This window comes from Lethenteron reissneri, unplaced genomic scaffold (assembly GCF_015708825.2).
Source record: "Lethenteron reissneri isolate LAM-NWPU_2019-01 unplaced genomic scaffold, ASM1570882v1 scaffold_156, whole genome shotgun sequence".
Taxonomy (NCBI): domain Eukaryota; kingdom Metazoa; phylum Chordata; class Hyperoartia; order Petromyzontiformes; family Petromyzontidae; genus Lethenteron; species Lethenteron reissneri.
Window position 1 is genome coordinate 8,510 of NW_026891289.1, and position 21,195 is coordinate 29,704.

General features: G+C 46.1%; 1 protein-coding gene across 3 annotated transcripts; it reads left to right on the top strand.

Moving 5' to 3' along the window:
• The first annotated feature begins 786 nt into the window (after nucleotides 1-786).
• LOC133362633 (zinc finger protein ZFP2-like) lies at nucleotides 787-15,412 on the top strand. Of its 3 annotated transcripts, none has more exons than XM_061581552.1 (3): nucleotides 787-844; nucleotides 2,565-3,526; nucleotides 12,030-15,412. In XM_061581552.1, exons 2-3 carry the CDS (start codon nucleotides 2,605-2,607, stop codon nucleotides 14,180-14,182), a joined length of 3,075 nt encoding a protein of 1,024 aa, XP_061437536.1. In that variant the 5' UTR covers nucleotides 787-844; nucleotides 2,565-2,604; the 3' UTR covers nucleotides 14,183-15,412. The 3 variants fall into 3 exon arrangements, with proteins under 3 accessions (XP_061437536.1, XP_061437535.1, XP_061437534.1); XM_061581550.1 differs by lacking the exons at nucleotides 787-844; nucleotides 2,565-3,526 and adding exons at nucleotides 6,812-6,862; nucleotides 9,831-9,903 and having other exon boundaries at nucleotides 11,920-15,412; XM_061581551.1 differs by lacking the exons at nucleotides 787-844; nucleotides 2,565-3,526 and adding an exon at nucleotides 6,805-6,862 and having other exon boundaries at nucleotides 11,920-15,412.
• The last annotated feature ends 5,783 nt before the right edge of the window (nucleotides 15,413-21,195 follow it).

The following is a 21,195-nucleotide window of genomic DNA, read 5'->3' on the forward strand; positions in this document are numbered from 1 at the left end:
CTACCCCTAACCCCTTCCCCTAAACTATAACCCTAACCGCCAACCCTAACTTCTAACCCCTAACCGTTATCCCTACCCTAACCCAACCCTAACACCTAACACTAACCCCTAAACACTAACCGCTACCCTAACCCCTAACACTTACCCCTACCCATAACCCCTAACCCCTACACCTAACCCTAACCACTAACCCTAACACATAACCCTAACCACTAACCCTAACACATAACCCTTACCATTAACCCTAACACATAACCCCTACCACTAACCCCTAACCCTAACATCTAACTTCTAACGCCTAACCCTAACCCCTAACCCAACCCTAACCCTTACCCCTAACCCCTAACCGTAAACCCTAACCCCTAACCGTAAACCCTAACCCCTAACCCCTAACCTTACCCTAACCCAACCTACACCGGGTGCTCGTTTAAGGCCGAGTGGACACTGCCGCTCCCTTTCTGTCAACAAACTTGAACTCTGACCCCGCTCTCTGACGTCACCGCTCAGCGTGATCTCATCGGCGTCGAACGCTAGGGGGAGGTGTGCCTCGTTAGTGACGTCATGTCACCCACCCCCTGACCACCGCGCTCTTGAGCGTGACGTCACCTCCGCTCGGCCACTGCCGATATCTGTCCCAGTGCCAATCCTTATTTGGGCAAAGCTACTTCCGGTGACTGGCGGCTCATTAACATAATTTATTCGTGAAAGTCGTCGAGAGTTGAGAGCCGCTTATTGGGGGAGGGGAGCGTCATCGTACCCCGCAAGTGACGTCATGTCACCTGCTGCCGCGTGACGTCACGAGGGACCAGGAAGTTGCCGCTCCGCCCGTGAACTGAAATCCGAGGTGAGAAATTCTCATCGCGGTTGTGGTGGTGGTGGTTGTGGTGGTTGTGGTGGGGGTGGTTGTTGTGGTTGTGTGGTTGTGGTGGTTGTGGTTGTGGTGGTTGTGGTTGTGGTGCTTGTGGTGGTTGTGGTGCTTGTGGTGGTGGTGGTGCTTGTGGTGGTGGCTGTTGTGGTGGCGGTGGTGGTTGTGGTTGTGGTGGTGTGGTGGTGGTTGTGGTGGCGGTGGTGCTTGTGGTGGCGGTGGTGGTGGCGGTGTTGCTTGTGGTGGTGGTGGTGGTTGTTGTGGTGGCGGTTGTGGTTGTGGTGGTGCTTGTGGTGGTTGTTGTGGTGGTTGGTGTGTACCGAGGTAGAGTCTCGCTCTCTCCTGCCCTCGCCTGATCGCGTTTGCTTCAATTCTCTCGCTTAGAGTTGTGTTTTTTGTTTGCGTTCCGACTGCAGGTATTGTGGTCTATGCAAACATGACTCATCGTAAAAATAGGTGTCAGTTTTGTTGCCAGATAGAAGGGTAAAAAACAATTATCATATTTTGCTACTGGAAAATGAGGTTCAAATGGTGTAAATGCTTACCCGGAGCTCTCATACTCTGATGGTGCATTGTCTTTGAGTTGTGCGCCTTTTGGCGTCATCTGGTCCAACACCATGTGAGACTAGGCTCTAAGGAAAGCTGTCTCGGGTGTGGACCAATCAACTTCAAGGACAGTGCACACATTATCAGAGTTGTGCCAGTGCGTGACAGTGTTCAAGTTCAAGTTCATTTATTAGGTATAGCCCTGTGAGCCATTCAGCTCTTGAATCGGGTGCAACCGCAACAAACAAAAAACAAAAACATGAACAAAAAACATCTTAAAGTGAATATGTGACTAAGTGCAAACAGAAAATCCAAGAAAAGACGGCAAAAATATTGCAGAAAAAACACCGTACACCAACGCTGTGTGCAAAGTTTGTGTAAAGTTTGTGTTGGCAGTTAAGTCTATGAACTCTATTGAACACGGAGGTTATATCACAACAATAGTTTTTGTTTTCCTCTGGAACTTTATAAGAATGGAAACAGTCAAGAAGTTAACACAGCACACACATGCAGCTGAAGTCAGATCTGTTCATTCCAGCGTGCAAGGACATCGTGAGCCTGGCTGGCTTCACACCTCTAAGTTGCGATTGAACATTAATTTATGCATTTTTGCATAACACAAATAGTATTATTTTCAACACCTTTTGCTATATCAACTGATCTTCTTGGTTCGGAAAGACAGCGTCTGAATGACGCATTCAGACGCTGCCTTTCCGACAGACCTGTTCTTCACCTGAGGATGGCTGCTTGTGTTGTGGCCGAAACGTTGTGATAATTGTATTATGTTTAATTATTTCCCTTCTACGTGACTTTACCGAAAGAGCCAAGAAGATGAATCCCTGCAGTCATGAAAGCTTTAAATCGAAATTCATGTAAACTGAATTTAGCTTTAATAAATATTCCTTTTGTAGCCAGACAGCCGAAATTGTGTGCTCGGAGTTTTGGGTTAACATTCATTTTGAAGATACGAGGGCTTCCAGGCATGTGTATTACCATTCACCCTCTCATTGTGTGCCATAACAGCCCGTGTGATGAATTTGGTTAACTTTTTCACTATGTCATGAATATATGAATAAGGATAGACGTGTAAGTCATGTGTCACTGTGTATATATGCATTCCTCTGTGTGGATATTATTTTTTTTCTGTCTGCAGCTGTCGCTGCCTCTGTCGCTTCATCTGCCGAATTTGTCTGATGGAGCAAAGGCACTCGGCGAAGCTCGGTACGACAAGGCAACAATGCGACCGGTGTGCATACAGCACGGATCATCCTGGAAAATTGACACGGCACCAGAGAACTCACACACGAGAGAAACCCTTCAAGTGCAGTGTGTGTGGGAAGCCGTTTGCACATTCATCTATTCTTGTAATACACCAGAGAACACACACGGGAGAGAAACCTTTCAAGTGCAGTGTGTGTGGGAAGGTGTTTGCACAGTTATCTACTCTTGTAGCACACCAGAAAACACACACGGGAGAGAAACCCTTCAAGTGCAGTGTGTGTGGGAAGGCGTTTTCAAAGTCATGTGCTCTTAAAAAACACCAGAGAACACACACGGGAGAGAAACCCTTCCAGTGCAGAGTGTGCGGGAAGGCGTTTGCACAGTCATTTGCTCTTGTAGCACACCAGAGAACACACACGGGAGAGAAACCCTTCAAGTGCACTGTGTGTGGGAAGGCGTTTTCAAAGTCATCTGCTCTTCAAAGACACCATAGAACACACACGGGAGAGAAACCCTTCAAGTGCACTGTGTGTGGGAAGGCGTTTGCACATTCATCTGCTCTTGTAATACACCAGAGAACACACACGGGAGAGAAACCCTTCAAGTGCAGTTTGTGTGGGAAGGCGTTTTCAGATCCATCTGCTCTTCATGTCCACCAGAGAAGACACACGGGAGACAAACCCTTCAAGTGCAGTGTGTGTGGGGAGGCGTTTGCACAGTCATCTGCTCTTGAAAGACACCAGAGAACACACATGGGAGAGAAACCCTTCAAGTGCACTGTGTGTGGGAAGGCTTTTGCACATTCATCTGCTCTTGAAAGACACCAGAGAACACACACGGGAGAGAAACCCTTCAAGTGCAGTGTGTGTGGGAAGGTGTTTGCACAGTCATCAAATCTTCAAAGACACCAGAGAAAACAGAAGCATCAGAAGATCCACAAGGAGTGGAGTCTGAAATCAGCTTGTGAAAGTCAAAGTGCCGCAATGAGCCCATCCCTCATCAAACAAGAACCGGAAGAAAACCCCAGCTTGGAGACTTTTAAGGGTATCGAGGTGAAATATGAAGAGGTGAAGGTGAAATGTGAAGAAGTGATGGTGAAGAGTGAAGTAGTGATGGTGAAGAGTGAAGAAGTGATGGTGAAATGTGAAGATGAAGAGTTAACTCCAAAATCGGACCTGCACATCGATGGAGGCAACGTGAAGCAGGAGGAGAATTCTGACTGTGAGGCAGAGCGAGGCAACTCCCAGCAGTTTGTGGAAGTGGAGGTGTGGGTGGACTTCCTCCGAGACAATACAAAGTCAAATGGAGACCCGGTAAATGTGTAAGCCTGAGACGATGTTGCTCCAATAGATGCACCTTTGTCACAGGCTATTAATGACAAGAATGAAGTTGAACACTCAATTCCTAGGTTCAACCTGCAGGGTAAGAGCGGCCAGTCTGTGTGGACTTGTGTGTTGAGTAGATCTCTAACCAGGAGCGAGAGCCAATAAGCTCCCAAGCATTCACTATGTTATCAATTGTATTTATATGGTGCTTGCTTAATCGCCTCGGCAACTCGGAGTTTTGTATCGTATCTCGTTTCAAACACTCCAAGAGCATCCCAAGTAGCAGCTGCCCCTGTGTGGCACAAGGTGGTGGCCCTGCACCGGCCTGCATGTGGACAAGAGCCTGTCAGTAGGGGGCGATGGTTGATGTGGCATCTCAGTTGTGGTGTTTGTAGGTAATGTTTAGAATTTGCAAAATTTTGACCCAGACGCCAGCATGCAATGGCCGACTCGTTTTGAATGACACAATAGTATGTTGTACATACACTGTTAAGCAGACGGTGGTATCATTTAAAATAGCTTCTTGTTAATACGATGTAACCTGATGCAGCATATTTCAGTGCAGTAATTCAATTTTGTTAAAATGACACAACTGTACACGAACAAGCTCTCCACACCATGGAGATGAGGATGCTCAGATGGAGCCTCGGGCTCACTCGATGGGATCGTGTCATGAACGAAGACGTTCGGAAGCGACTTGGTGTGGCCCCCATTGCGGACAAGATGCTTGAAGCAAGGCTTCGGTGGTACGGCCATGTGATGCGAAGTGAAGAGTCATCAGTGGCCAAGACTGCCATGCGTAATGAGCCAGAGGGCCGCCGTCCACTCGGACGTCCGAAGAAGCGATGGATGGATCGAATAAAGGAAGACATGAAGATGGTCAACGCATCCCCTGAAGATGCCCTGGACCGAGCCAAATGGAGAAGACAATGCCGAAAAGCGGACCCTGCGCCACAGCGGGAACAACGCTAGGAAGAAGAAGACTCAATAAGTTAGAATGAGTACTTGTCTGATGGTGTGCGTACATGTACCATTTTGTCTATAAGGGTCAAACATTGAATAAGTGATGTTAGGACAAAGTGTGTGTTTTGCAAGTAACCTGTACAGATCAGTCCGGTGAGACTCATTGTTCTTGTGATACAGGTCAAAGGGTACTTTTGTGTTTTCAGGAAGCTTTTGCCTCTGGAGCAACTCATTGTCTTTGAAATAGGGAGCACACTCGGATCATTCATCATTTACAAGGCATACCACTCAAAAGTTACACGTAGTGGAGATACATTCTCAACAACACGAATTAAAATGTTGTATTACGTGTTGACGTAGATGTTGTCGAATTAGGACGAGAAATGGTCCTTGCCGATTAACGTCTGGATGTTGACAACCATGGGTTGAAGCAAGCCTGACCGCCTGCGGTGCCCCTCACAACCATTTACGGCCTTGGGCCAGGAAAGTCACGAAAAAATTGCACACGAACGACGCATTCACGCAAGCACCCGATGCTCCGTTTTGAAGTTTAAAATGAAACAACTTTAAATTGTATATTGTTTTGAATTGTGTTTCTACAATAAAAGCTTACATCATTTTACATCTGGAAGACTTGATTGAAAACGACATTTCGTGTGAATTTTCTCTAGTCGTTAAGTAGATGGCCTTACCGGGGTTTGGTTCGATGCGGACTTTCTCCTGGTTGGGATCGCGGGGTGGAGATAAGGCGACACAGAGCTGGCCGCGCCAGAAGTCCGCCGTCTGCAGATCGATTCCAACGCGATCGAACGTCTGTCCCTGCTCCTCCGTCGTTCATGCAGGGGGCGCGTAGGTTTGCAGCGCCTCCTGCATGAAAACGAAGGCAAGTGCAGCGTTCACCACAGATGAAGTTGTGTGCTTATATAAGAGTACTCGCGGGAAGTACCCGGTGTGAAATTTCCCACCTTATATCGTAATCTATAGGATACTAAGGCTAAGCACACCCGAGGATTGCACTTGTTGAAAAATGAAGTTGCAAATATTTGTCCATTATTGGCCAAAAACGGCATAGGTTATTATGCCGATATTCTATATTGGGACGTGCACATTTCATCATAAAATGTTCCACTTTTAATCTAATACATAGCATACTAAGGGTAAATACAATTGATGAATGAACTTTTTGTTGAGAAAGAAAGCTATGAAAATTTTGCTTATTTTGGTTAAAACCGGCATAAGTAAGTATCACTGATTTTATTTTTGGGGCGTGAAAATGTAATCGTGAAATTTCTCACTTTTAAAGTAATATAGAGCATACTAATGCTTAACAAAATGGAGGAATTCACTTTTTCTTGTAAAATCTAGCTATGAAAATGTAGCAAATTTTGGCCAAGAACGGCATTGGTAAAGTATGTCGATTTGATGTTTTTACTTCAAATTTCATGGTGAAATTTCTCGCTTTTAATGTAATATATAGGCTGCTCAACACAACCGAGGAATGCACTTTTTGTTAAAAAATACAGCTGTAAAAATTCGTTCAATTTTAGCCTCGCTAGTGACGTCATGTCACCAAGGTATTCGCCCCACCCCCCCGACCGCGAAGCTCTTGAGCGTGACGTCACCTCCGCTCGGCCGCTGCCGATATCTGTCCCAGTGCCAATCCTTATTTGGGCAAAGCTACTTCCGGTGACTGGCGCCTCATTAACATAATTTATTCGTGAAAGTCGTCGCGAGTTTTTTTGCGACGGGTTCAGCAGCCCCGCCCCGTCCCTCCACGTCTGGGCTGGTCTCATTAACATAATTTATTCAAGTTAAGTCCCATTCGTCGTGGGAGGGGAGTGTCTTGTACCACGCAAGTGACGTCATGTCACCGCCTGCTGCTCTCGCGTGACGTCACGAGGTAACAGGAATCTGCCGCTCCGCGCGTGAACTGCAATCCGAGGTGAGAAATTCTCATCGCGGTTGTGGTGATTGTTGTTGTGGTGGTGGTTGTTGTGGTGGTTGTGGTTGTGTTGTTGTTTACCGAGGTAGAGCCTCGCTCTCTCTCGTAGGGATGTTATTTGAGTAGCAGCGAGCATGGAAGCGATGTGCAGATTGAAACTTTACAACGCGGGGCCTAGTGCCTCCTGCCCTCGCCTGGTCGCGTTCGCTTCAATTCTCTCGCTTAGTTGAGCAATTTCGATGTAAAGCTTCTTTCGTGCCTGCAGTGATTCATCTGCTTGGTTCTTTCGGTAAAGTCATCACGTAGAATGGAAATAATAAAAGAATAAACATAAACCAATGAAATAAAAAAAAAACATAATAACCTTTTAATATGTTTTACATCACGTAGAATAGAAATAATAAAATAAAATAAATAACGCAAATAAAACATTACATTTTATTAAGTTTTATATCACGTGGAATGGAAATAATGAAATAGTCTTATTTTTTATATTTTTATTATTTTATTATTTCCATTCTACGTGACTTTACCGAAAGAACCAAGAAGATAGTTTAGCGACCTGTGGAAGAACGTAATCAGCCAGGCGATGCGTTAGTTGTGTGTTGACCGACTCTCTGTGTTGCATTGCATTACTTTTTCAAATATTAAGTTTGTTTGATTAAGTGTCTTTCTCTGTGCTGTCACTAAAGCTCCAAATCTCATTGACACAAAGCCGTAATTATAATATATTTTAATAATTATAATATAAAATAATTATATGTCTGTGTCTCTGTGTTATCTCTCTCTGCTTGTGTGTCTGTGTGTGTGTCTCTCTGTCTCTGTGTGTGTGTCTCTCTCTGTGTGTCTATGTGTGTGTCTCTCTGTGTCTCTGTGTGTGTGTCTCTCTCTGTGTGTCTATGTGTGTGTCTCTCTGTGTCTCTGTGTGTGTGTGTCTCTGTGTCATCTCTCTCTGTCTGTGTGTCTCCGTGTCTGTGTTTTGTCTCTCAAATTGAGCAACCTGTGGAAGAACGTAATCAGCCAGGCGATTACGTTATAATATGTTATAATAATTATAATATGTTAGAATAGTTATAATAATATATAATAATTATAATGTCATAATAAGTGTAATATGTTATAATAATTATAATAATCAAATATGCCCCTCCAATATGTTGCTGTAAAAATATTTGTAAATAATTATTGCGATGCTCTGTTAATAAAAACAACAATTTGCTAAACCTTTGCCACAAAATCTGGACTTTTCTTCATATAACAATGCATAGATTTCTGTTTATATGATTGCGTTGTACTTTATGAATCCCTAATCTCTGCCATTACATACTATGAAACAAGAAAAGGTAAAAAAGAAAAAACAGCAATGTAATACAATACACTATTAGACATTGTATCAAATAAAACAAATTCCATCCCATGTGTTAGTGAACTTTTACAAATATTTTAGGGAGGAAATGGCAGGAAATTAGTTTTCAAATTTAGATATTTTTCTGGGGGGGGGGGGGGGGGGGGACCCCAGACCCCCCGGAAGATTTGGTCCCCCCCAATGTTGACTTTGACACAGAGGCGTTGTCTCTCTGTGTGTCTATGTGTGTGTGTCTCTGTGTCTATGTGTGTCTATGTGTGTGTCTCTGTGTGTCTGTGTCATGTGTCTATGTGTGTGTCTCTCTCTGTCATCTCTCTCTGTATGTCTATGTGTGTGTCTCTCTCTGTGTGTCTTTGTGTCATCTCTCTCTGCTTATGTGTCTGTCTATGTGTCTCCGTGTCTCTCTCAAATTGAGCAATCTTTGGAAGAACGTGATCAACCAGGTGGGGTGTTGACTGTTATGTTAGCCGACTCTGTTGTATTGCATTACATTTCTAAGTTTCATATTCTTAGGTTTTTTGGTAAAGTCACGTAGGTAAAAAATTCAAATTAATAAAAGTAAAATAAAAATAAAATAAAAATCACGACGTTTTGGAGGCAACACAAGCTTCCGTCTTCAGGTGGAACCGTCACAGCACGATTGCTGCATCTTACTTGATGATTTCTGCATCTTATTTGATGATTGCTGCATCTTACTTGATGATTGCTGCATCTTACTTGATGATTGCTGCATCTTACTTGATGATTGCTGCATCTTACTTGATGATTGCTGCATCTTATTTGATGATTGCTGCATCTTATTTGATGATTGCTGCATCTTACTTGATGATTGCTGCATCTTACTTGATGATTGCTGCATCTTACTTGATGATTGCTGCATCTTACTTGATGATTGCTGCATCTTACTTGATGATTGCTGCATCTTACTTGATGATTGCTGCATCTTATTTGATGATTGCTGCATCTTACTTGATGATTGCTGCATCTTACTTGATGATTGCTGCATCTTACTTGATGATTGCTGCTTCTTATTTGATGATTGCTGCATCTTACTTGATGATTGCTGCATCTTACTTGATGATTGCTGCATCTTACTTGATGATTGCTGCATCTTACTTGGTGATTGCTGCATCTTACTTGATGATTGCTGCTTCTTACTTAATGATTGCTGCATCTTACTTGATGCAGCAATCGTGCTGTGACGGTTCCACCTGAAGACGGAGGCTTGTGTTGCCTCCAAAACGTCGTGATTTTTATTCTATTTTTATTTTACTTTTATTAATTTTAATTTTTTACCGACGTGACTTTACCAGAAAAAACCTAAGAATTTGAATCCTTGCAGTCACGAAAGCTTCAAATATAGAATTTCTAAGTTGACTAGGTTTGTTTTCTCTTTCATTTGTACCTGATGATGATTGCTTGTGTTGCAATCGAAACGTCGCATGCTATTGTCAAATTTATTTATTTATTTATTCTACATGACTTTCCCGAAAGAACCAAAGAGTATCTTGCTTAAGTTTTAATTTCTCTTCACCTGGCTCGCTACCTTGTAACTTTGTTTTGTTTTAAATATTCAGAGTTTTTTTTTTCATTTTTTACCAGGCCACGCCCGCTTGAGCTGCTATACCGCTCTTGTTTTCAGAAAAGACCTGCCCACAACCACAATAATAACAAGGTGGGGCTTGTCAATAGCGTGTGGCTGTGTTCACTCTAGACGCGTGGCGGTGTTTACTCTAGACGCGTGGCGGTGTTCACTCTAGACGCGTGGCGGTGTTCACTCTGGATGCGTGGCGGTGTTCACTCTGGACACGTGGCGGTGTTCACTCTGGACGCGTGGCGGTGTTCACTCTGGACGCGTGGCGGTGTTCACTCTAGACGCGTGGCGTTGTTCACTATAGACGCGTGGCGGTGTTCACTCTAGACGCGTGGTGGTGTTCACTCTGGACGCGTGGCGGTGTTCACTCTAGACGCGTGGCGGTGTTCACTCTGGACGCGTGGCGGTGTTCACTCTGGACGCGTGGCGGTGTTCACTAGACGCGTGGCGGTGTTCACTCTAGACTCGTGGCGGTGTTCACTCCAGACGCGTGGCGTTGTTCACTCTAGACGCGTGGCGGTGTTCACTCAAGACATGTGGAGGGGAAACCCGGGGATCGGGAAGGAAATCAACGCGACCACTGGGAGAGAGAGAGAGAGACACGCAGCCTCGGCTGTGTTGGTTGATCCTCAATGAATTACTTGGTGGAGTGAGGAAGCATTAATACTGAGCAGGTGAAGGTGGCCAGGCGTGGGTCTGGACACACCACCACCTGTGAACCATGCCAGTGCGTGACAGTGGTGGAGCCAGTGGGGGTGGGGTGGCACGTGCCCCCCCAACGATCCGATCGAAATCCCTAATTTCGATGGGATCATTGGGGTTTATTAGTAACTAGCTTCACTACCCGGCTTTGCCCGGGACTTGGATTCTTGTCTTGGATTAAAACACGTCCTACGCGGAGTGTTTGGGGGGGGTGGGGGTGATGTCAGCAAGCACGCTGTGTAATGCTTCCGCATGCGGGTGTGACATCACAGATATGACGTCACCGCTCACTTGCGTGCAAAATAAATGCATTATTGCACCCCACCAGACCCCCCCCAAAATACAAAAGTCTATTTTTATACTTTTCGCATTGTGTACAGTCTGGAAGCTACCCACATGCCTAATTTCAAGTTTGTTGCATGTTTTCGAACAGACATTCACAAATTTCCTTTTTATATATATAGATAAATCAGCATTTTGCGACCCCCACCGCCACCGTGTGGCATGTTATTACGTGCCAGGGACTCTGAGAGGACAACAGTCCGTGTCCATAATTGGCAATAAGAAACGGCAAAGCAGTTACAAGCGACTCGCAGAATTGTGCGCAGTTGCGTCTACAGTACACGACTTCTCTGAAGGCATCAACACCTTCAGCGAGCACGATGCCGATCACACGCGTCAAATAAAAAGCAAGGGACAAGTTCTTACTAACAACTCCTTACTAACAACTTCATACTTAATAACAACTCCTATCATTTTTCATTGCTGGAGGGGTTTCCCCCCCTACCTGAAAATCCTGGCTCCGCCTCTTGAGTGTGTGACAGTATGAAGTTTATAGTTGCAGTAACGTCTATTAACTCCATTGAGCACGGAGGTTTTCCCAAAACAGTAGTTGTATTTTTTTTCATCTGGAACTCTTTATAAGAATGGAGTCAGGAAGTTATCACAGCACACGGTGCAGCTGAAGTCGGAACTGTTCATCCCAGCATTCAAGGACATCTGTGCCTAGCTTCACACCTCTAAGTTGCGATTGAACATTAATTTATGCATTTCTGCAGAACAAAAAATTTATTATTTTCAACACCCTTTGCTATGTCAGCTGAATTTAGCTTTCATAAATATTCCTTTTGAAGCCAGACAGCCGAAATTGTATGCTCTGAGTTTTGGGTTAACATTCATTTTGAAGATACGAGGGCTTCCAGGCACAGTTATAACCATTTGCTCTCTCATTGTGTGCCATAACAGCCCGTGTGATGAATTTGGGACACTTTTTCACTATATCATGAATATATGAATAAGTATAGACGTGTAAGTCACGTGTGACTGTATATGCATTCCTCTGTGCATCGATACTGATGTGTAGATGGTGGGGATATTCTTTTTTTCTGTCTGCAGCTGTCGCTTCCTCTGCAGAATTTGTCTGATGGAGCAAAGGCACTCGGCGCGGCTCGGTGCAAAAAGGCATCAATGCGACCTGTGTGCATACAGCACGGATCGTCCTGAACATTTTACACAGCACCAGAGAACTCACACTGGAAAGAAACCCTTCAAGTGCAGTGTGTGTGGGAAGGCGTTTGCAGAGTCATCTACTCTTCATGTACACCAGAGAACACACACGGGAGAGAGACCCTTCAGGTGCATTGTGTGTGGAAAGGCGTTTACACGTTCATCTCATCTTGTAGCACACCAGAGAACACACACGGGAGAGAAACCCTTCAAGTGCAGTGTGTGTGGGAAGGCGTTTGCAGAGTCATCTACTCTTGTAGCACACCAGAGAATGCACACGGGAGAGAAACCTTTCAAGTGCAGTGTGTGTGGGAAGGCGTTTTCACAGTCATCTACTCTTGTAGCACACCAGAGAACACACACGGGAGAGAAACCCTTCAAGTGCAGTGTGTGTGGGAAGGCGTTTGCACATTTATATACTCTTATAACGCACCAGAGAACTCACACGGGAGAGAAACCCTTCAAGTGCAGTGTGTGTGGCAAGGCGTTTTCACAGTCAGCTAATCTTGTAGCACACCAGAGAACACACACGAGAGATAAACCTTTCAAGTGCAGTGTGTGTGGGAAGGTGTTTGCACAGTCATCTGTTTTTAAAAAACACCAGAAAACACACACGGGAGAGAAATCCTTCAGATGCACTCCGTGCGGGAAGGCATTTTCAGATTCATCTTCTCTTCATGTACACCAGAGACCACACACGGTAGAGAGACCCTTCAGGTGCATTGTGTGTGGAAAGGCGTTTACACATTCATCTCATCTTGTAGCACACCAGAGAACACACACGGGAGAGAAACCCTTCAAGTGCAGTGTGTGTGGGAAGGCGTTTTTACTTTCATCTCATCTTGTAGCACACAAGAGAATACACACGGGAGAGAAACCCTTCAAGTGCAGTGTGTGTGGGAAGGCGTTTGCAGAGTCATCTACTCTTGTAGCACACCAGAGAATGCACACGGGAGAGAAACCTTTCAAGTGCAGTGTGTGTGGGAAGGCGTTTTCACAGTCATCTACTCTTGTAGCACACCAGAGAACACACACGGGAGAGAAACCCTTCAAGTGCGGTGTGTGTGGGAAGGCGTTTTCACAGTCAGCTAATCTTGTAGCACACCAGAGAACACACACAGGAGAGAAACCCTTCAAGTGCAGTGTGTGTGGGAAGGCGTTTTCACAGTCAATTAATCTTGTAGCACACCAGAGAACACACACAGGAGAGAAACCCTTCAAGTGCAATGTGTGTGGGAAGTTGTTTTCACATTCATGTTCTCTTGTAGCACACCAGAGAACACACACGGGAGAGAAACCCTTCAAGTGCAGTGTGTGTGGGAAGGCGTTTGCACATTCATCTGCTCTTCATGCACACCAGAGAACACACACGGGAGAGAAACCCTTCAAGTGCAGTGTGTGTGGGAAGGCGTTTTCACAGTCAGCTAATCTTGTAGCACACCAGAGAACACACACGAGAGAGAAACCTTTCAAGTGCAGTGTGTGTAGGAAGGCATTTTCACAGTCAGCTAATCTTGTAGCACACCAGAGAACACACACGAGAGAGAAACCTTTCAAGTGCAGTGTGTGTGGGAAGGTGTTTGCACAGTCATCTGTTTTAAAAAAACACCAGAAAACACACACGGGAGAGAAATCCTTCAGATGCACTCCGTGCAGGAAGGCATTTTCAGATTCATCTCTTCATGTACACCAGAGAACACACATGGGAGAGAACCCCTTCAAGTGCAGTGTGTGTGTGAAGGCGTTTGCACAGTCATCTGCTCTTCAAAGACACCAGAGAACACACAAGCATCAGAAGATCCACAAGGAGTGGAGTCTGAAATCAGCTTGTGAAAGTCAAAGTGCCGCAATGATCTCATCCCTCATCAAACAAGAACGGGAAGAAAATCCCAGCTTGGACGCTTTTAAAAGTGTCAAGGTGAAATATGAAGAAGTGATGGTGAAGAGTGAAGAAGTGATGGTGAAGAGCGAAGAAGTGAAGGTAAAATGTGAAGATGAAGAGTCAACTCCAAAATCTGACCTTCACATCGATGGAGGCAACGTGAAGCAGGAGGAGAATTCTGACTGTGAGGCAGAGCGAGGCAACTCCCAGCAGTTTGTGGAAGTGGAGGTGTGGGTGGACTTCCTCCGAGACAATACAAAGTCAAATTGAGACCCGGTAGATGTGTTAGCTTGAGACGATGTCGCTGCAATAGATGCACCTTTGTCACAGGCTCTTAATGACAAGAATGTGAAGTTGAACACTCAATTCCTAGGTTCAACCTGCAGAGTAAGAGCAGCAAGCCTGTGTGGACCTGTGGGTTGGGTAGATCTCTAACCAGGAGCGAATGCCAATAAGCTCCCAAGCATACACAGAGTTATCAATTGCATTTATATGGTGCTTGCTTAATCGCCTCGGCAACTCGGAGTTTTGCATCGTATCTCGTTTCAAACACTCGAAGAGCATCCCCAGGTAGCAGCTGCCCCTATGTGGCACAAGGTGGTGGCCGTGCACCGGCCTGCATGTGGACAAGAGCCTGTCAGTAGGAGGCGATGGTTGATGTGGCATCTTAGTTGTGGAGTTTGTAGGTAATGTTTAGAATTTCATCAATTTTGACCCTGATGCCAGCATGCAATGGCCTACTCGTTTTGAATGGTGCATTAGTATGTTGTACATACACTGTTAAGCAGACGGTGCGTATTTTTTTAATTAGCTTCTTGTTAATAGGATGTAACCTAATGCAGTATATTTCAGTGCAGTAATTCAATTTTGTTAATATGCCTGTCAATAATTTAGAATGAATACTTGTTTGATGGTGTGCGTACATGTACCATTTGGTCTATAAGGGTCAAACATTGAATAAGTGATGTTAGGACAAAGTGTTTGTTTTGCAAGTAACCTGTACAGATCACTCAGGTGAGACTCATAGTTCTTGTGATACAGGTCAAAGGGTACTTTTGTGTTTTCAGGTAGCGTCTGCCTTTGGAGCAACTCATTGTCTTTGAAATAGGGAGCACACTCGGATCATTCATCATTTACAAGGCATACCACTCAAAAGTTACACGTAGAGGAGATACATTCTCAACAACACGAATTATAATTTTGTATTACGTGTTGACGTAGATTTTGTCGAATTAGGACGAGAAATGGTCCTCGCCGATTAACGTCTGGATGTTCACAACCATGGGGTTGAAGCAAGCCTGACCGCCTGCGGTGCCCCTCACAACCATTTACGGCCTTGGGCCAGGAAAGTCACGAAAAAAATTCACACGAACGACACATCCACGCAAGCACCCGATGCTCCGTTTAGAATTTTTAAAATGAAACAACTTTGAATTGTATTATTTTTTAATTAGATAATTTTATTTCTTCATTAAAGCTTATGTCATTTTACATCTGGAAGACTTAATTGAAAACGACATTTTGTGTGAATTTTCTCTAGTCGTTAAGTAGATGGCCTTACCGGGGTTCGGTTCGATGCGGACTTTCTCCTGGTTGGGATCGCGGGGTGGAGATAAGGCGACACAGAGCTGGCCGTGCCAGAAGACCGCCGTCTGCAGATCGATTCCAACGCGATTGAACGTCTGTCCCTGCTCCTCCGTCGTTCATGCAGGGGGCGCGTAGGTTTGCAGCGCCTCCTGCATGAAAAAGAAGGAAAGTGCAGGGTTCACCACAGATGAAGTTGTGTGCTTATATAAGAGTACTCGCGGGAAGTACCCGGCGTGAAATTTCCCACTTTTATCGTAATCTATAGGATACTAAGGCTAAGCACACCCGAGGATTGCACTTTTGTTGAAAAATGAAGTTGCAAATATTTGTCCATTATTGGCCAAAAACGGCATAGGTTAGTATGCCGATATTCTATATTGGGACGTGCACATTTCATCATAAAATGTTCCACTTTTAATCTAATAGCATACTAAGGGTAAATACAATTGATGAATGAACTTTTTTTTGAAAAAGAAAGCTATGAAAATTTTGCTTATTTTAGTTAAAATCGGCATAAGTATGCCGATTTTATTTTTGGGACGTGAAAATTTAATCGTGAAATTTCCCACTTTTAAAGTAATATAGAGCATACGAATGCTTAACAAAATGGAGGAATTCACTTTTTCTTGGAAAATCTAGCTATGAAAATTGAGAAAATTTTGGCCAAAAATGGCATTGGTAAAGTATGCCGATTTGATGTTTTTACTTCAAATTTCATGGTGAAATTTCTCACTTTTAATGTAATATACAGACTACTCAGGCTAAACACAACCGAGGAATGCACTTTTGTTAAAAAATACAGCTGTAAAAATTTGTTCAATTTTAGCCAAAAACGGCAGAGGTTCGTATGGCGATTTCCTGTTTGGGACGTTAACATTTCATCGTGAAATGTTCCACTTTTAATCTAACACATGGCATACTAAGGGTAAATACAATAGAGGAATTAACTTTCGTCCTAAAATAAAGCTGTGAACGTTGGGCTTACTGAGCCTAAAAACGGCACAGTATGCCGATTAACTTTTTTATATACGAAAATTTCATGCATGAAATTCCCCACTTTTTAACGTAATATATGGGCTACTCAGGCTAAACACAACCAAGGAATGCACTTTTCGTTGCAAAAAAAAATTGCATCAATTTTGCCAAAAAACGGCCTCGGTTCGTATGACGATTTTCCTTTTATGGACGTGAAAATGTCATCGTGAAATGTCGCCAGCGGTGTGCTGGAGAGCCAAGCCACGACATCTACAAAGTGCTGCTCATAGCGAGTAGCAGCACCGGTGGAGGTCGTCACGGCACACGAGGGGTGGGTGGCCAGCACCACGCCCGGCCGCCTTCGTCTCCCCAGTGCTGGCGATGTTGACACACCGCACCGGGGACTCGTTTGAGGCCGTTTCGACGCTGCCGCTCCCTTTCTGTCAACAAACTTGAACTCTGACCCAGCTCTCTGACGTCACCGCTTAGCGTGACCTCATTGGCGTCAAACGCCAGGGGGAGGTGTACCCCGCAAGTGACGTCATGTCACCTGCTGCCGCGTGACGTCACGAGGGACCAGGAGTTGCCGCTCCGCCCGTGAACTGCAATCCGAGGTGAGAAATTATCATCGCGGTAGTGGTGGTGGTGGTTGTGGTGGTGGTTGTGGTGGTGGTTGTGGTGGTGGTTGTGGTGGTGGTTGTGGTGGTTGCAGTTGTGGTGGTAGTTGTGGTGGTGGTGGTGGTTGTTGTGGTGGTGGTGGTAGTTGTGGTGGTAGTAGTTGTTGTGGTGGTAGTTGTGGTGGTGGTGGTTGTTGTGGTGGTGGTTGTTGTGGTGGTGGTGGTGGTGGTTGTTGTGGTGGTAGTTGTTGTGGTGGTGGTAGTTGTTGTGGTGGTGGTAGTTGTTGTGGTGGTGGTAGTTGTTGTGGTAGTGGTAGTAGTTGTTGTGGTAGTTGTTGTGGTTGTGGTGGTAGTTGTTGTGGTGGTTGTTGTGGTGGTGGTGGTGGTAGTTGTGGTGGTAGTTGTGGTGGTTGTAGTTGTTGTGGTGGTGGTAGTTGTTGTGGTAGTGGTAGTTGTGGTGGTGGTTGTTGTGGTGGTGGTGGTAGTTGTTGTGGTGGTGGTGGTAGTTGTGGTGGTGGTAGTTGTTGTGGTAGTGGTAGTTGTTGTGGTAGTGGTAGTTGTTGTGATAGTTGTGGTAGTTGTGGTGGTGGTGGTAGTAGTTGTAGTGGTGGTGGTGGTAGTAGTTGTGGTGGTGGTGGTTGTGGTGGTGGTAGTTGTGGTGGTTGTGGTATTTGTGGTGTGGGTGGGTGTTGTGTTGGTTGTGGTTGTGGTGGTTGTTGTTGTGTACAGAGGTAGAGCCTCGCTCTCTCTCTCATAGGGATGTCAATTGAGTAGCAGCGAGCATGGAAGCGATGTCCACGTTGGAACTTTACAACGCGGGCCTTGCCTCCTGCCCTCGCCTGGTCGCATTCGCTTCAATTCTCTCGCTTAAGTTTAATTTGTCTTGACCCAGATCGCCACTTTGTACCTTTGTTTAAATATTCTATACTAACACTGTTTTTTTTTCATTTTACCAGGCCAAGCCCGCTTGAGCTGCTGTACCGCTCTTGTTTTCAGAAGCGACCTGCCCACAACAACAACAAGGTGAGGCTCGTCAACAGCGTGGCGGTGTTCACTCTAGACACGTGGCGGTGTTCACTCTGGACACGTGGCGGTGTTCACTCTAGACACGTGGCGGTGTTCACTCTAGACGCGTGGCGGTGTTCCTCTAGACACGTGGCGGTGTTCACTCTAGACACGTGGCGGGTGTTCACTCTGGACGCGTGGCGGTGTTCACTCTGGACACGTGGCGGTGTTCACTCTAGACGCGTGGCGGTGTTCACTCTAGACACGTGGCGGTGTTCACTCTAGACACGTGGCGGTGTTCACTCTAGACACGTGGCGGTGTTCACTCTAGACACGTGGTGGTGTTCACTCTAGACGCGTGGCGGTGTTCACTCTAGACGCGTGGCGGGATTCACTCTAGACGCGTGGTGGTGTCACTCTAGACACGTGGCGGTGTTCACTCTAGACACGTGGTGGTGTTCACTCTAGACACGTGGCGGGATTCACTCTAGACGCGTGGTGGTGTTCACTCTAGACACGTGGTGGTGTTTCACTCTAGACGCGTGGTGGTGTTCACTCTGAACGCGTGGCAGTGTTCACTCTAGACGCGTGGTGGTGTTCACTCTAGACGCTTGGCGGTGTTCACTCTAGACGCGTGGTGGTGTTCACTCTAGACGCGTGGTGGTGTTCACTCTAGACACGTGCTGGTGTTCACTCTAGACGCGTGGTGGTGTTCACTCTAGACACGTGGTGGTGTTCACTCTAGACGCGTGGTGGTGTTCACTCTAGACACGTGGTGGTGTTCACTCTAGACGCGTGTGGTGTTCACTCTAGACGCTTGGCGGTGTTCACTCTAGACGCGTGGTGGTGTTCACTCTAGACGCGTGGTGGTGTTCACTCTAGAACGCGTGGCGGTGTTCACTCTAGACGCGTGGTGGTGTTCACTCTAGACACGTGGTGGTGTTCACTCTAGACGCTTGGCGGTGTTCACTCTAGACACGTGGTGGTTCACTCTAGACGCGTGGTGGTGTTCACTCTGGACGCGTGGCAGTGTTCACTCTAGACGCGTGGTGGTGTTCACTCTAGACGCTTGGCGGTGTTCACTCTAGACGCGTGGTGGTGTTCACTCTAGACGCGTGGTGGTGTTCACTCTAGACACGTGGTGGTGTTCACTCTAGACGCGTGGCGGTGTTCACTCTAGACGCGTGGTGGTGTTCACTCTAGATGTGTGGCGGTGTTCACTCTAGACACGTGGTGGTGTTCACTCTAGACGCGTGGTGGTGTACACTTTAGACACGTAGCGGTGTTCACTCTAGACACGTGGCGGTGTTCACTCTAGACGCGTGGTGGTGTTCCTCTAGACGCGTGGTGGTGTTCACTCTAGACACGTGGTGGTGTTCACTCTAGACGCTTGGCGGTGTTCACTCTAGACGCGTGGTGGTGTTCACTCTAGATGTGTGGCGGTGTTCACTCTAGACACGTGGTGGTGTTCACTCTAGACGCGTGGTGGTGTACACTTTAGACACGTAGCGGTGTTCACTCTAGACACGTGGCGGTGTTCACTCTAGACGCGTGGCGGTGTTCACTCTGGACGTGTGGCTGGTGTTTCACTCTAGACGTGTGGCGGTGTTCACTCTAGACACCTGGTGGTGTTCACTCTAGACGCGTGGCGGTGTCCACTCTGGACGTGTGGCGGTGTTCATTCTAGACGCGTGGCGGTGTTCACTCTCTACATGTGGAGGGGAAAACCGGGGATCGGGAAGGAAATCCACGCAACCAACGGGGAGAGAGAGACACGTAAACTACAATATACAGCAGGCGTCAGGGTTCGGGATGGAACCCACGACTTCCTGTATGCCAGGAGAGGTAGTTAACATCTCACCACAGAGAGACACGCAGCATCGGCTGTGTTGGTTGATCCTCAATGAATTACTTGGTGGAGTGAGGAAGCATTAATACTGAGCAGGTGAAGGTGGCCAGGCGTGGGTCTGGACACACCACACCTGTGAACCATGCCAGTGTGTGACAGTGGTGGAGCCAGTGGGGGTGTGGGTGGCACGTGCCCCCCCAACGATCGATAGAAATCCGTAATTTCGATAGGATCATTGGGGTTTATTAGTAACTAGCTTCACTACCCGGCTTTGCCCGGGACTTGGATACTTGTCTTGGATTAATTTAATATTCTCTCATAATTCACTGAAAAAACCCTGAAAAAAATTGATGCTTGCAAGAAGGAAGCCGAAACACTTCAATTTACCTAAATCGGATGTTTTTCACTCGAGGAAATTCAACCTGAACCCACTGCTACGTCAGGTCGATTTTTGCCACTCGGGAAGGGAATGACATGGCGTTCGCTTAGAAATCCCAGCAGCATAAGCTGTGAATATTTCATTTCGCCAGAGCTCAGCGTTGGAGACTTTTTGCTGCTTCACACAAACAAACAGGTGTAAGTTCTGCTTTATATTTAAGATGGCAGTTGTACCCGTTCTTCACACGGATTTGTATTGAAACTCCGAGAAGAAGACTTAATCGGCCAGGAGCGAAGCGCCACCTAAAATCTCCCGGCACGCTGTGAACAGCTGTAGAAGTACGGCGCGCGAAGAGCCATGTGGTAGGGGGGTAAGCATTGCAGAGCGCTTAGCTCAGGTGTGATGCGGGTTGATTCCACATACATCATGGTCATTTCCCCCCCCCCCCCCCCCCCAAAATACAAAAGTCTATTTTTCTCTCCTGAAGGCATCAACACGTTGAGCGAGCGCGATGACGATCACACGCGTCGAATGAAAAGCAAGGGACAAGTCCTTTCTTACTAACAACTCCTTTCTCACTAACAACTCCTGTAATTTTTCATTGCTGGAGGGGTTTCCCCCCCTACCTGAAAATCCTGGCTCCACCTCTGAGTGTGTGTGACATTGTCAAGTTTGTATTTGCAGTAAAGTCTATTAACTCTGTTGAGCACAGAGGTTATATCAAAACAGTAGTTTATTTTAGTTTTCCTCTGGAAGTCTTTGTAAGAATGGAGTCAGGAAGTGATCACAGCACACACGTGCAGCAGCTGAAGTCGGAACTGCTCATCCCAGCAATCAAGGACATCTGTGCCTGGCTTCACACCTCTAAATT